The sequence below is a fragment of the Arvicola amphibius genome, chromosome 1, assembly GCF_903992535.2.
Source record: "Arvicola amphibius chromosome 1, mArvAmp1.2, whole genome shotgun sequence".
Lineage (NCBI taxonomy): Eukaryota > Metazoa > Chordata > Mammalia > Rodentia > Cricetidae > Arvicola > Arvicola amphibius.
In genome coordinates this window covers 75,823,737-75,839,314 of record NC_052047.1, presented here as the reverse complement: position 1 = coordinate 75,839,314, position 15,578 = coordinate 75,823,737, and the positions used below count along the sequence as shown (strand labels likewise).

The 15,578-nt window shown below is 41.8% G+C and overlaps 1 protein-coding gene across 5 annotated transcripts in view; it reads left to right on the top strand.

Annotated features, from left to right (window-relative positions):
• The window catches only part of Cobl (cordon-bleu WH2 repeat protein), a 227,651-nt gene that overhangs the window by 91,370 nt on the left and 120,703 nt on the right, over positions 1-15,578 (top strand). For 3 of the 5 annotated variants that reach the window (XM_038345836.1, XM_038345852.1, XM_038345827.1), the window contains exons 5-6: positions 803-900; positions 4,121-4,195. In XM_038345836.1, the coding sequence (XP_038201764.1) occupies positions 803-900; positions 4,121-4,195 (173 nt within the window). The remainder of the gene's footprint in view (positions 1-802; positions 901-4,120; positions 4,196-15,578) is intronic. The other 2 variants (XM_038345861.1, XM_038345845.1) reach the window with 1 other exon arrangement.

Genomic DNA, 15,578 nt, shown 5'->3' with positions numbered 1-15,578 from the left:
CATTTGTACATGTAAAATAAAAGGAACTGAATTTTAATTGAATATAGAAGAAAGATTATGGCGAAAGAGTGATAACCAGTACCCCTGGAGATCTGGTTTAAATAGTTCCCAAATCTCTTTCACTGTTCCTCCATGTTCTAGGAAAGAACGGGGGTTCATGTTTTATTTAGCATTTTTAAACCTTGCTTATAGCTTATAAGGCAGACTTTTTTCTTCAGATGTCACAAATCTTGTGGCAGTATTATTTGATTGAGCAGCAACAGGCTGTCTCTTGCTCTTAGAACTTCAGCAGTCAGTCCAAATAGAAAAATAACTGTCAGTCTTGGGTGAGCACTGCATTTGCAGACTCAGTACCAAAGAAAGTGTAAAAGATCAGTCACATTCACATTAACCGTGGTAAAATTGTAATATTTTGATTATTTTTGATTAGGTAAAATTATAGTTATTTATTTTTAGTGCAGCTGCTAGCAAATGTAAAATGGCACAGTTCGTATTAGCCTGCTCTTGAAGAGCATCGCCACTGAGCTTCCATTGATTTACTTCTTTTCATCTTCCACAAGGACCAAGCCACTCTCAGAGAAAATGCCGCCTTAGTCACTAAAAACCTGCGTAAGAACTCCATGTGATTTCCTGTGGGCCAGAGGGCTTTGAGGTAGCGCCGAAGGCTTTGAATGAAATCATGATGACTTTCTCCTTAGAACTAAGAGATTAAAGGATTCCGTTAGGCTTTAACAAGTGAAGTACTTAATCTCATGTTTCAAATGCTGAAAAACACAACTTTTTTTTTCTCCTTCTTCTCCAGAAATGTTCAGGAAATCATCACTTGGCAATGATGAGACAGATAAAGAGAAGAAAAAGTTTCTGGGATTTTTCAAAGTCAATAAAAGGAGCGGCAGTAAGGTAATGCCATGGGCGCGTGGCTCTGGGGTGAAAGGTGTAAGCCTAGCTGGAGATTTTTCTAAAGAATTCTGTTCGGCGATACTGACCCTTCACTCTGTGCTCCAGGCAGTTATTTAAGATAAAGATGTTTAGTCATTGGTAGAGTGGTAAAACCTCTGGACTCCCCAGATCAAGGTGAGCCACACCCTGCTGGGTGCCCACACTCACATGGCATGCTGCGAGACTCAGCACATAGCTCATAAGTATATGAACTAGTGAGTCTGGCCTTACTAAATGTATACCTGGTCAGTCTCCCTTCCAACTTAAAGTAGGAAGTCTGGGAGGGCTACACTCAAGACCATTTGTATCTGCCTGGAACCAGCCCGTTTTCTATAGCTTTTAATTTTTTTTTCTACCTTCTTACCATGACATGAAATCATTGAACACTGGTAAATTGTTTTTGATCTTCTTATTGTTCGTTAAATAAATAAATATATGCACATTATAGATGTAATATTGTAAAATAACTTAAAGTCATACTACAAAGAGTTAAAGTGACGGGTTTTTTGTTTGTTTGTGTTGCTGCTGTTCACTACTCAGAAGAGCCTCAAAATTGTAAATACTGCCTAGCTACTTGGCAAAGAACACACTAACACTCTTCTTTTAATAAGTGTGTTTTACTATCATGTAATGTCTGTTCTTTGCCAATAATTATGACTCAAAAATCCAAAGTTGAGGGGAGAGTGATGGCTTCGTGAGTAAGCCTGTTTGCTGTGCAAGAATGAGGACTTGAGTTTGGGCTCCCAGCTCCTTCTAGAAAACCAGACACGTGTGTAAGAAACACATATTCCACCCCCCCATACACACACCGTGTTGGGTTTTTTTTCTTAAATGACCAATGTAAGTAACTGACATTAATACCACTTTCTCAGTTGGCACAGGCTTTTTAAGAGTGAGGAAGGCGTTCAGCTCTACTTTGCAGACCTGTACTTCTATGCTACAGAAACATTTCCTGCTCTTTCCTTCTTCAACCTGCAGCCCTGGAATTATGATTCTCCCTGTGGTTGCTGGTGATGGTGCTAAAACTTAGAAACATAACCTGCTTTGCCAGTGCGCATGAACGATGCCAGGGTCTGTCCAGCTGTGGAGGCACCCAGCATCTTCCACGAAGCATAGGCTGCGTAGAACTCCAACTCTAACAGCAAAACCCTCATGTCTTTAGAGATCTCACAGTCTTTTCCTCCTTCCTCTGAAACCGTGGGCTGGTTTTCTCACTCTGATTTGTGAATGATGAGGTATATAATTGTATATTTTTGTGCTCCTTACCATGCTTTTTTGTGTTATTTGAGAATTTGTGCTCAGGCTATGTCTCATTAGTGAGATCTTTTTAGCCTTGGGTAGTTCACTCCCTTCCTCCTTTTCTTCCTCTTCCTTTCTTGGCCTCTTTTCCTCTCAAGTCTAGTATAAATGAAATTAAAGAATCAAAATTCTTTAGGGCTCTTAATTGTGTTTTTGTCCCTGGTATTGTTTAGATGAGCTTGCTGGAACTGCATTTTCTGCTGTTCCTTTGGTCACCAGTTCATAATGAAACCACCATTCCCCATCCCTCCCCTTAGATCTAGCTGATTCTGCAATTCCCTCATTCTGTGAGGCAAACCCCGGAAGATACACTTGGTTTAGCCAGTAAGGCAGCCACCAAAGCTTGAGGTTTAGAGACAACCATATAACTTTTGAAAATTAGAAAGGGGCAGACACCAGGAACCCATGACTATCAGTGAAAGGCAGTGCTGGTACAATCTGCTCTGTTCATATAAGTACCTCATCTTTTCTGTCTTGGACTTCCAAGTCATTTTTCCCTTTCTATATACCTCATCTTTCATTTATTACTGCCTTATTTAAATGTATTTTGCTCTAGACCTCCACTGACTCAGCCTGTCTTTATTGGGTTACCCACTCTGCGTATGTATATGTGTATGTATGTGTGTTTGTCTGATGCCTACACTTCCTAGCACTTTGACTCTCTCCTTGTTATAGTTGGAGGTTTTTGCATGCTGAATACTTCCTTACCTAGTGTCCCTAAAGACCTGGGAGAATTATCATCACATTATACAGGTCAATATGGTCAAGCAACTTGTGCCTTTGTAATTCAGTCAGTTATAGCATTAATAAATGCTAGAATGAACACCTTTCGAAGTCCTTTATGCTAATAACGCATTCATGTTGTATAATGCTTAGCAAAACTTTCTATTTCCTTATCTACAAAAAGCATGTGAAGTAACCTTAAAATGATTCTTAAAATCCGGTGATATGATGACAGACAGGCATGTACATGTCTCAGTACAGAATAAAATCTGAGAATGGGGACTTACAAAAGCATTCAAACTGAAGTTATATTTTAGTGTGTTGCTGTTCAGAAAGAAAGAATAAAGTGTATATTGGTGAGTGAATGTTAAGTCCAGAAAATGTCAATAAAGGGACATAATTTTGGTCCAAGTAAGTGAGGGACATAACATTGGTCCAATGTTTTGTATTTTAATTATTTAATGCATGCCAATTTTATACTACTTTGGCATCATTTATTCTCTTAAACCAGTTGTTTTCAAAACATACCCAAGTGTCTTCTTAAGATATAATCGAAATTGTGAATTCTTGGGTCATGTCTCCTGATTCTCATTAGGCAGTCAGGAAATTGAGTTTTCTAATTAGCTCTCCCTACCTGATCGTGTGGCTGGTGATGTATTATTGTTTGCCTTTTATGGATAGAAAGGGAATTAGCTGTTTGATAAATGGTTTCTGTGTACATTCAGTTCATTAACTGTGCAGAGATTAAAACTGGGAAATCTTCAAGACCTAGTTAATCAGTTGATTTGCTGGCCTAACTTGACAGTTCATGGCCCCTACTATTTTTAAATTAAGTATTAAAATTAAGTATTTTAAATTAAGTATTAAAGTGAAGAAATGCATTCAGGAAAGCGAAAAAGGAAAAAGTGACTTTGTTCCCATGAGTTGTGGACTCTACAATGTGAATTTGGAGTGAGAAAGTGCTTTGGTTGGGAGCTATTTTCAGACAGCATTCGATTTCATAAGGTGAAGGGATGGCTACGGACTCTGTACTCCCCATTGTTGGGAAGCTTGGCCCTGCCATGCCAGTGTTTTTGCCTTAATAGCTGCTAAGGACGCCTGCTCTCCTTGGAGCTTTTTTTCCCTGGAGTTGATGGTGGGGTGCATGTCTGTGTTCTAGGCTGAGCATCTCGGGCTGTCTGGTGCAGATAGTGATGAGGACCCCTTGAAGTCAGCGTCTGGAGGTGACTTGAACGTGAGTACTTGATCCAGTGTGTGCTTCTGCTAGCCAGGTGGGACTTCTAGCTGCAGATAACAAAACTCAAGATCAGCTTCCGTTTGCTCCTCTGCTTGGTTTCTGTAGTGGCTGCCGGTGGTTGCTTGTACTTATTTGGATAATGTTCAGTATTTAGTCTTCTGTTCTCTATTCCGCTAAGCACGGGCAGGAGAACCCTGCATTAGATTAGGTGAATTTACACTTTCTGAAGTTTTTCTCATGCTACCAGGAGTAGGCTGGTAGTTTATAGCCACTGGCTACCCAGAGCTAACATTTATTAAGCTTTGTAACTACATTTTAGGCCCAGAACCAAGAAAGGGATCTCCTCAAATTCCATTTTACCCACATTTCATAACTGGCATCTAGAAGATTTTCTTATAATTTTCAAATACCTGAAACAGTGTAATTCATTGCATCACATACGTGCTTTTATGTTGAATGTTTTTACCTCTAAAATGTATCTAGATAGGGCATAGGAAGATGGCTCAGCGCCTAGCGCCCACACATAAAGCCAAGTATGGCTGCTTTGTGTGCCTGTAACCCCAGATTGGAGGCTAGGAATGAGTAGGTTCTGGGAGCTCACTGGCCTGCCAGGCTAGCTGAAATGGAAGTTTCCAGGTTCAGTGAGAGACACTGTCTCAAAGGAACAAAATGGTCAATGACAAAGAAGGACAGCCAGTGTGCTCCTCCGGCTTCTACTTAACACATTCATTATCCCCCTATGCACGTGCTTACATGCACACAACACACATATACACACATGCATACATGTACACACAAATTACCTGGACAAACTTTCTGTATCAGCAATAATTTTCCACTGTCACTCTTAGTTTCGCATCGATCACTATGTGAAATCTTCTATCCATTGTGTGCTTTATGCTTTGAAACATTTAATAGCCGGGCGGTGGTGGCGCACGCCTTTAATCCCAGCACTCGGGAGGCAGAGGCAGGCGGATCTCTGAGTTCGAGGCCAGCCTGGTCTACAAGAGCTAGTTCCAGGACAGGCTCTAGAAACTACAGGGAAACCCTGTCTCGAAAAACAAACAAACAAACAAAATTTAATAGCAACTTGAAGTAAAGTCTAGTGGAGAAATAGCCATCTAAGATTTTGTTTTATTTCTGGGGTTATATAACTTTAAATTAGAAAACATTTTTTATAGGTTAAGTTTTTATAACTTGGAAATCATTAAACATGAGAAGTAAATTTTTCTTGTAAAGACACTTCTTTTTCTTTTTCTTTTTTCTTTCTTTCTTTCTTTCTTTCTTTTTTTTTTTTTTTTATACAGGATTTCTCTATGTAACAGCCCTGACTGTCCTGGCGCTCACTCGCAGACCAGGCTGGCCTCAAACTCACAGAGATCCACCTGCCTCTACCTCCCAAGGGCTGGGATTAATGATGTGCGCCACCACCACCCAGTGCAAAGACATTTCTTCATAAAGTAAAAGATGAATTGTCTTTCACCTACTCCACTTACCCAGAAAAGCCTCAGTATTAATTCAGCACATCTTTCCACATTCACTGAAACAAACTGTGGAGCTTTTTCTATAAATAGTCTGTAAGGGTAGAGCGATTCTGTCACATCAGCGCCTTTTACTTCTTTGATGTCTTTCCAGACAACGCGCCCCAAGGCACAGTGACCTATGACCAAAAGTAAACAAATTGTCTTCCAAATTTGTTCATGGCCAAAACTTGGGAGCCATCAGAATTGTGGTCACTCTGGAACCTCTGATTTCTGGGAGGTGCAAAGGAAGACAAATCTGTGTCTTTATCCAGTGCTTGTCACACTCACCTTTTTTTTTTTTTTACTTTTTGCCAATGAGTAGTTTCTAACATTATGCTTGTGAGTCTTGAAATCTTTGTAATCGTCTTGCTTTCTACTAACTTTTGCAAACAGATTCTTAATGACTTGCATTCTCATGAAATGCAAGTCCTTTCTTGTTTTTAAGAGTGTAGGATTTTATTTGAGAATGACCTTGGGCTTATTTTTCTTTTTGTCAAGGACTGGGGTAAGTGAAAGTTAGCTCTTTAAGAGAGTAGGAAATGCCTGTTATCTAAATTAATTGGTACAAGAAGCCCTTATTGTTGGCCTAAGGAAAAAGTCAAATTTACCTTAGTTACAAAAGCCTGATTACATTTTTAAATTCAAGGAAATAAATAAATATGTGCCCGGGGTAATTATGTCATGTCTGCCTCTAAGTACAGCTGTGCTGAGATGCACTAATTCTCCACATGCACTTGAAAACGCTAGTTTAGCGCTCTGAACCTAAGTGTTCCCTCCTTTCAATGGTCTCTGTGGAAACCAGACTTCCGCCTTTGTCGGAGCCACTTCTCTTTGGCAAGTAAGAATGTTTGCAGTTTTGAGGATTTACTACAATCCCAGAAACTCCCCTGAGCCTGGGTGAACAGGGACACACACTTGTTCATGCCTTTTCCCATACAAAGCAGCCCAGCCTGAATAGAATTCTGTAATGATTTTAAGGCACCCTCTTTTGTTGTAATCTTAAATAAGTTCCTATCCGAACTAATCAAATCAGTCAGGCATTATGTTTGTTTTGCTATTAGACAGACTTAAATCAACAGAGGATGGCTTTTGATGCCTATAAACTCACTAGTCTTTTGGGCTTGTCTTTCATCAGCTTGTTTTATCTAGGAGATGTTGGGAAAAAAAGTCTTCTAATATTTCACACATTCAATAAACAAACTGCTTATACATGAGTGGGGAAACTATTATATCCAAGGGCTTGGCATCTCACTTGTTTGAGGCTATTATGTAACCAAATAGAAACTCTTTCTACAACATTGAATGGTAGCTTAATTTTGCAGTAAGCATTGTTAAATTGGGTGAGCGATTTTGTGTGCTTAGGAGCATAAGAGCATAGTCATGATGCCCATGGCTAGCTGGCCGGTTTAATAGATAGAAAGGTGGATAAGTGGATAAAGGATGGGTGGGTGACTCATAGACGACAGAACCTAAGCAAAAACTTCATGTGAAATATCTAAAGCAGTTTTGAAAAAAATTTAAGATCCTACAATTATATGTAACAATAGAACTGTTTATTTAGAAACAGGGGCCATATTCGTGGACGGACTGATTCAGTACCATTGTTTTTCCTTAAGTTTTGTTTTAGAACTAATTAAGTTAATTATAAAGTTGAGTTGGAAAAAATTTTAAAAAAAAAGGGAATAGCCAAGAAAACCTGAAAAACCCTTTGATTTTTCAAGTAGAGTTTGAAGCTCTGAAGAAAACTCTAACAGGTAGTATAGTGACTCAATAGGAGTCAGCTGTACAGGGGAATATGGAATAAAGTATAGCCAGCCCTCAACAGCAGAGCGGGTGGAAATGACCATGAAGAAAATTAAAGATTGTGCATGTTTTATAGTATACACAGGAAATCCAAAGATCAAAATCTAAGTGAGTGTATTGAAACCAGGCATGTGACCAGCAGAAAACATGTGAATGATTTTCTAAGTGTGGCTCAAGCTCAAGATGTGCTAATGAGAACTTGGATAAATTGGACTGTGGGGGAAAACATCTTGGATGACAGGATGGAGAATAAAGACCTAAGAAAGCAGTCCAGGGAAAAGAAGAGGGGGAGGAGGAGAAGATAGGAATATGAGAATAGTAAGAAATCTATAAAACTCCACATATTGCATGGGAGAGGGCGTTTAGAATAGAGAAGGCAGACTGAAGTTGGTGCATAAATGGGAATGCATAGACGATATCGAAAGAGCTGGTGTATGTGGTATGTAAATGATGGAGCATAGCTTAGTCGTGAGAAACACTGATTACACTGACTGCAAACTCTCATTACCTATTAGATGGCAAAATTTTGGAAGTTTGTCCATCACTTGTGCTGGCTAATCTGTGGGTACTCCTTTTTCTGGGGGGTATCATATAACATTTGTTTTAATCCTATTTAAAATAGAATTAATACATTTTTCTCATTTTATGTAGCTATCTCTGTTCCCACTCCCTCCCCTCCTCATACCCTACCTTCACCCCTTCCCTACCCCCCATCCACTCCTCAGAAAGGGTAAAGCTTCCCATGGGGGGGTCAACAAAGTCTGACACTTCACTTGGAGGCAAGACCAAGGCCATCCCCCCTATATCTAGGCTGAGCAAGGAATCCCTCCAAAGAGAATGTGCTCCTAGATGCTAGTTTAAGCACTAGGGATAAATCCTGGTCCCACTGTCAGTGGCCTCTGTGGGACTCTTAAATGTGTTACTAAGCAGAAAGTAAAATGCTTTAGCATTTCAAGTGGGGGTTTGATACCATCTAGCCAAACTATAAGTAGATTTATTATTCATTGCCACAGAAATTCTACCTTTAGAAATCTATCATACAGTCTCCTTTGTTAGAGTCTGCAGTGATATAGGAGGCCATTTCTTAGGACATTATTTGTAATAGCGAGAGCTAAACAACACCCACAGGCTCCTCAGTGGCAGAGTGAGAGGTTAAACAACTATGATTCAGTATGAGTTACTGCAGAACTGTGCAGGTGAGAAAATGGTGGTGACCTACTGATGTAGAGTGTTCTTTGGGATATTTATTTTTCCACTAGAAAAAAATAGCCATAATTATTTTTAATGTAAAGCAATGTCTGTACACAAAGCCTTGATATGCAAGGTCAACCCCTGATTTTTTGAACATAATTCAAGTCCTAGGACATGGTGACATGTAATAAAATGGTGACCGTCACTACAGGTGACCTACAGCAGCCCTGCCTGGCCTCAGTGGTCAGCTTAGTGATGTGATCAGGTTACTCTTCCTTTTGCAGACACAGAGAAACCCTATTTCCAGCGTTGAACTTGTTGAATCCTTTGTGGGTGTTTAGCATGATCTCTGCCTTGCCAAGTGTCCAGGTGACACAGTATTCCTTAAGAACACTGTGCTACCATTTCCTGTCACTTCGCTGTTGTCTTCTAGCCTGGAGGTACAACCCTTAAACTGACCAGAAGACAGGATCAGGTTTGCATCAGCAGTCAGGGTCACAGAAGCTCTTTCTGTCTTTGTATGTTCTGTTTTGAAGGATCGAAGGCAGCTATTCCTCCTTCTAGTAGAACTATTTAGACTGAGAGACTCCCAGTATGTAGACCCGGTGATAAATTGCAAGCGCTCCATCTCCTGATTTCTTCTACTTCGAGGCCCCGTACAGGACTGAGTATTGCTTTAAGGGCTGGGAGGTGGTGACTTTGTGACTCTTGAGAACTCCTCTGCCATCGGGCTGCTCTGTGCCTTTATATAATGTGTCCAGCCCCTGGAAGTAGACTGCTTGGAGGTGTGTGAGTAAGTGGGGGTCGGGGGAGTGCCAGTCTCTGTCAGACTCAGGACAAGTACCTACCTCAAGGTCAGAAGTGTGGGAGTCAGAGGGGGTTGGGACAAGTCTCTGTGAGACCCAGGACTGGTATGTTCCTCAAGGTCAGGAAATGAGCTTTAGATTCCAGCCCAGCAGGGGATCCTGTCCATGTTCACTTCCTCAACTCTACAACAGTATGCTTCAGGAGAGTACTGTGTAAGGTTTAGCCTTGCATGACTCACTTAACACCACCGCCAGGAAGCCTTCTGAAATGCTGAACACAGTTGAGTACAGCCTTATCAGAGGGATTACAGATATAACTGCTTTTTTTCTTGAGAAACTGTAAGTAGGTTATCATATCTATGAGACAAACAAACTACAAAAAAAAATCTATCTAGATGGTCCAGATAACCTACTTCTCAGGTAAATTCAGTTCCCATAGGCAGAAGTTTACCTTATTCCAAGATTTAGCTTTTTTGTTATTTGAATCAAATGAACTATACCCAGTACTTTTCTAATAGCTTCAAATGCTTTTCTGGGAATCCCACATTTTCCAGGAAACTCCTCTTTCTATGTTTGTGGAGGGAATGTGCTTTAGAGGATATGTCATTATCTAAGGTACACCAAGCAAGGCATACTGACCTTTCTAGAATTAACCATGGGAAATAAGCTACCTTTAATAGGCCCCATCACTTGGTTAAAAAAAAAATTTCTGTAAGTACACCAATCTAAAATTCAGTATCATTGATACTGATGCCTTGCTACTATGAAGTCAAAGACTTTTTGATGATTGACTTAAAGAATCAGGGATCAAAACATAAATATATAAAATTAAAACTAGAAGCAGTTTATTTTCCTGCCCTGTAGGGGTCGTGAGGAAAACTGGTACCTGGCATTGACTCCCCTGGAGAGAAGGAACCTCTTTCTGTACTTGGCAGTGGATTCCATATTCAAAGCCCTCATAAACTCCCTGTAGTTTTTGCCCACAAGCCCAGCCATTTAGGACTCCAGAAAATAGGAAGGAAGCCCATGGACACAAGGGCATCTTAGGAAATGACACTAGAAATACCATCTTAAGGAAATCCTGTCATGTTTCCTATGCTCTGCGGCCTATCTTCCTTCCCATCTGGTACTGGACTAGGTGAAGACAATGAGCTCCCAGAGGCTGCTAGAAGCAAGTGTGTGGTGCTGGCTCTACCACAGGGTGTCAGTGTTCCCACAAGTACAAGGAATCAGCCTTGCCCTAGCCTGGTAAAGCTCAAGAAGGCTGTTTCTGGAACATTCACAAATTGCTAATAAGAAAATATACCCCGAGGGCTGAGCAATGTGCTTTTAGGGTAGAGCTAACTTTTGCTAGAAATCAATTTTGTATAGTCTGTATCTTTACATTATATATTCAATATTGTAAAATGAATAGCAGATGGCAATTTAAAAATGTATTTTTATTTATTCTTTGGGAATTTCATGCATGTATGCAGCATATTCTGATCATTTCCACTGCTCTCACTCCTCCAAAATCACAACACTATGTCTCTCTTCCCAATTTAATGTTCCCCTTTGGTTTTTTTTTAATCCACTGAGTCCAGTTGATGCTGCTCATATGTGCATGAGTAGACTGGGAATCAAATCAAAGCTTCAAGTCTCCAACGTTTCCTGTCACCTCGCGCCTCTCTCTTGATAGAGCCACTTTAACACACACAGAGAGTGGCAGATTTGTTCTTCCCTCCCCCTATTTAAAATTACATACTTAAATGTTTGCTCTGCTATCTTCATAGTGAAAAGGGCTAGATGCACTTCCCTAAAAGGAAGCTGGGAGTCCAGCTCCGTGGGAAGCCATTGCCTTGCAATGCCAGGCTCAGAGGAAGCTTGGGAGTCCAGGTCCATGGGAAGCCATTGCCTTGCATGCCAGGCTCAGAGGAAGCTGGGAGTCCAGGTCCATGGGAAGCCATTGCCTTGCATGCCAGGCTCTGAGGAAGCTGGGAGTCCAGCTCCGTGGGAAGCCATTGCCTTGCATGCCAGGCTCTGAGGAATCTGGGAGTCCAGCTCCATGGGAAGTCATTGCCTTGCACGCCAGGCTCTGGGTTCTGTCTACAGCACAGAAAGGAAAATGACTCCGGGCTGTGTCTGTTTGAATTTGGATTGTGATTTAAGCACTTACCGTCCTCGGACCTCATAGAGCCCTGTGTTTCCCTGTGTTGAGCAGATTCAAAATCACCACCACCCAGCATCTTTAAGAAAACAGCGCAGTGCAGGCTCTTGGTCATTTCTTGATAAAGCTCAAGTATCTGTCGCTTGTTACTGTTAGTGTCTCACTCATGCTATGCCACTATTGTCTCCAAAACTGTTTCCATTTGGAACGTTTGTTATTGCAATTTTTGTTATTTATTTATTTTTGAATTTTTTTTTAAGCTTTGGAGCCTGTCCTGGAACTAGCTCTTATAGACCAAACTGGCCTTGATCTCACAGAGAGCCACCTATCTCTGCCTCCCAAGTACTGGGATTAAAGGCGTGCACCAGCGCCACCACCAGGCAGCTGTTGTTTTAATGAATCTAGCAGGAGAATTAGTGAATCAATGAATATGGGAACTTTATGGCCTTCACAAGACTATGTTACTGTGATGATTCCCAGAAGGGCATATTCCTGTTCCTGCCAGAAACAAGTACCAATTCATTGCAAATCAGCTCAGTTTTGTGTTTCTTTTCCCATGACTCGGTTGTAAAACTCCTATACATTGGAGGTATATAGACCTCAATATGCAATTGAGAGTAGCTATCAAATGTTTATTTCTTCATGTACTTGTAAAAAATAGTAATTAAAATGTTCACGTTAGGTTGATGAGATGACTCAGCATGGGAAGGCATGTTCTGTCAAGTATGATGACCTGAGTTCATTTCCTGGGACCTACATGATAGACACAGAAGCAACTCCTGCAAATTGTCCTCTGTCTGACCTCCACATCTGTGTCCCCTTCCATGAAACAGATAAATGGAAAATTATGTTAAAATAAAATAGTCATATTATGCCCTTCCTAGGGCCAATGGGGGAGCTGCCAGAGAGGCATTCATACTTCAAGCTTCAGAGGTTTTTTTTTTCTCCTGAAGCATTTGCAGTGAAAGTTCAAATTAGTGCCCTTTGTCCAAAATACTTGACACAAGACGTATCTGCAGCATTTGTGTTTGGTTTTCCAGCTGATAGTCCTTAATTCAAAAGTTCAAAATCTGAAAGGCTTCACAATGGGAAACATAAGCATCATGTCAACACCCAAAACATTTGGAATGTCAGTGCTTCTTAGATTTCTAATTGTCCAATTAGAGATGCTGCGTTCATCAGCATCTGTTACCGACGCAAAGGATCTTAAGATGAGGCTAGGAAAATGGCCTAGAGGGGAAAGTATCTGTTTCACGGGCATGAAAAACTGAGTTCAGACTTGCCAGCACCCACTTAGAAAGGAAGAAGGAAAAAGAGAAAGTGTAACAATGCGTGCCTGTAATTCCAGCACCGAGAGGCAGAGACAGGAAGATGGGGGACTCAGTGAATTCCAAGTTCAGTGAGAGACCAGGTCCCAAAAAATAAGGCAGAGAACAATAGAGGAAGATACCTGCCTGCCATCCATGTGTATTTTCTGCATGCAGACCCGCACATTTACACGGTAAGGTTAGAAAGAAAAGTATCTAAGTCAGTCTGGAATATAGCTTAATGATAGAGCACCAGCCTGTCCTGTTGAGTGCATGATCCTGGGTGCCATCTCCACAAACACACCACACACACATGCTTTCTCTCACTGTCTCTGTCGTCTTCCCCCTGCACTCCCCCACACACATAAAAAAAAGGTTTATCTTAGCTCACATTTTGGAGGTCTCTATTCGTAGTTGATTAACCTGTTGCTTTTGGGCTTAGGTAAGGTAGCAGATTGCAGGGAAGTGTGTGGCAGAGAAGGTGGATCATCTCGTGGTCAGGAACCTAAGAAAGATGAGGATGAGATTCAGATGTCCCTATCAAGGCTGTTCCTTCAGTATCTTTACATTAGTCCCCCATTTTGAAGGTTTCAGCATCTCCTACTAGGTTCTAAGAGCTAAGTCATGGACTCTCAAGCATACTCCACATCCAGGAAGTGCAGATGCTTAGCTTAAAATACATAACAGAACCTGAAAGGCTGATTGACAGTCCTTAACTCTTTTTTATTGAGTCTTTGTGGGTTTCTCATCATGCACCCTGTTCCTGTTCATCTCCCCATCTCTTTGTATCCACGCTCTGCCTTTGCAACATCCCCCCTCCGAAACAAAACAAAATAAAATTTAAAAGAAAAAAATATCGTCATGAAAGCTGTAGTGAGTGAGCATACAGTGAGTCACACAGTATACCCACACGTCATTACCTGCGAGTGTTCATTGCAATGAGTCATTTGTCTGGTTTGAGTCCTTCAGCTTCTGCTACACTATCAATAATGGGCCCTCATTGGGACTCATCTTTGGTATCCTTTGTTGCCCTGTGTCATGGACATCCTAGGACTTTGGATCTGCAGGACCACTCCTTCACATGTTCCAACAGTTCATAGATAAAGTAGATGTTGGGGTGAGCCAACTCAGCCCTAGTTCTAGGCCTGGGTGGTAGCTGGGTTGGTCAGCCTGCCAGCTCTCCCTCATCCTCAACATCAGAGAGATGTAGAAGGAATGGTGGGCTGCGTCCCGCCACCTGGCTAGTTTTACCCAGAATAATTACACGGAAACTGTATTCATTTAAACACTGCCTGGCCCATTAGTTTCAGCCTCTTATTGGCTAATTCTCACATCTTGCTTTAACCCATATTTAGTAATCTGTGTAGCACCACGAGGTGGTGGCTTACCAGGAGAGATCTTAACCTGTGTCTGACTCGGAGAGGAGAGGCATGACTGCCTATGGCGACTGCCTGAAGCGTCTGCCTGAATCTGCTTTCTTTCTCCCACAGTTCTGTTCTGTCTACTCTGCCTACCTAATTTTCTGTCCTATTAAAGGGCCAAGGCAGTTTCTTTATTAACCAATGAAGGTAACACATAGACAGATGACTCTCCTCCATCAGAGAAAGCTCTCCAGCATGGCCTGGCTAGTTCACTCAGTGCCACAGGCAGCAAGGGGCAGGGCTGTTTTCCTGTTCTCAAACCCTCAGGGCCACCTCACCCATGCCACCAGGGCCACTTCTACTATTCTGCCCAGGCAAGGTACAGGGCCCACTCTCCTGAGTGCTGCAGCTGTAAGGGGTGGGGCCAACTCTATGCAGCTCTTGGATATCAACATGGTCCCAGGTGGCAGTCTAGACCAGAGAAAGCCACATGGCCTTTAATGGTGACACTAACACAAACCCCTGCTGTTTCATGACCATGGACCTAGACATGGCCCCCAGTGGCAACATGGACCAGGACTTCACCATGATCTCAGGTGTTCTCTTCACCTTTGAGTCTTCACATCAGCCTTTCCTTGTAATACTCAAATCATTCAGCTTTTCTCTTTCTTTCCCTTCTCTTCACCCCATACTTGTATATGACAGTGGCTTGGAAGCACATATTTTAAACTTCTTGAAAACACAATATTTGTAGGGATGCTGGGGGTAGAAAATGTCCCTCTCAACACACTGATTTCCTCTCTGTTCCCTCTAAGTGTGATTTGATGTTTCTCACATCCTTAGTTCTCTCCCTATTCTTTAACAGATAGATACAAAAGTACACTCTCATTTGGCTCCATGTTGACTGGCTTAAGTTGCTTCAGGTGCCAGGGAGGGGCGACTTGCAGAGTAATGAATCCATGATCCAGGAAGTGGCAGTTCTGTGTTCTCTATGCCTAAACAGAGAGCTGGGATGCTCTTTGCCTCCTTTGTCTACTGGTCCACCTGTGACCCACCATCAGGTCACCTGCTACCTCCAGGGAGCACACAGAACAGCACGTTGTGGCACACCTCTGTGCCATCATCTTGCCAAGGCTGATGTTCCCAACTCCCAGCACAGTCTGTGCAGCCACCTCCTGATTTGGGGTTTGTGATCCTGGTACAGCCCTTTAACAGCTGGAGAGATGCTGTCTGCAGCCTCCTT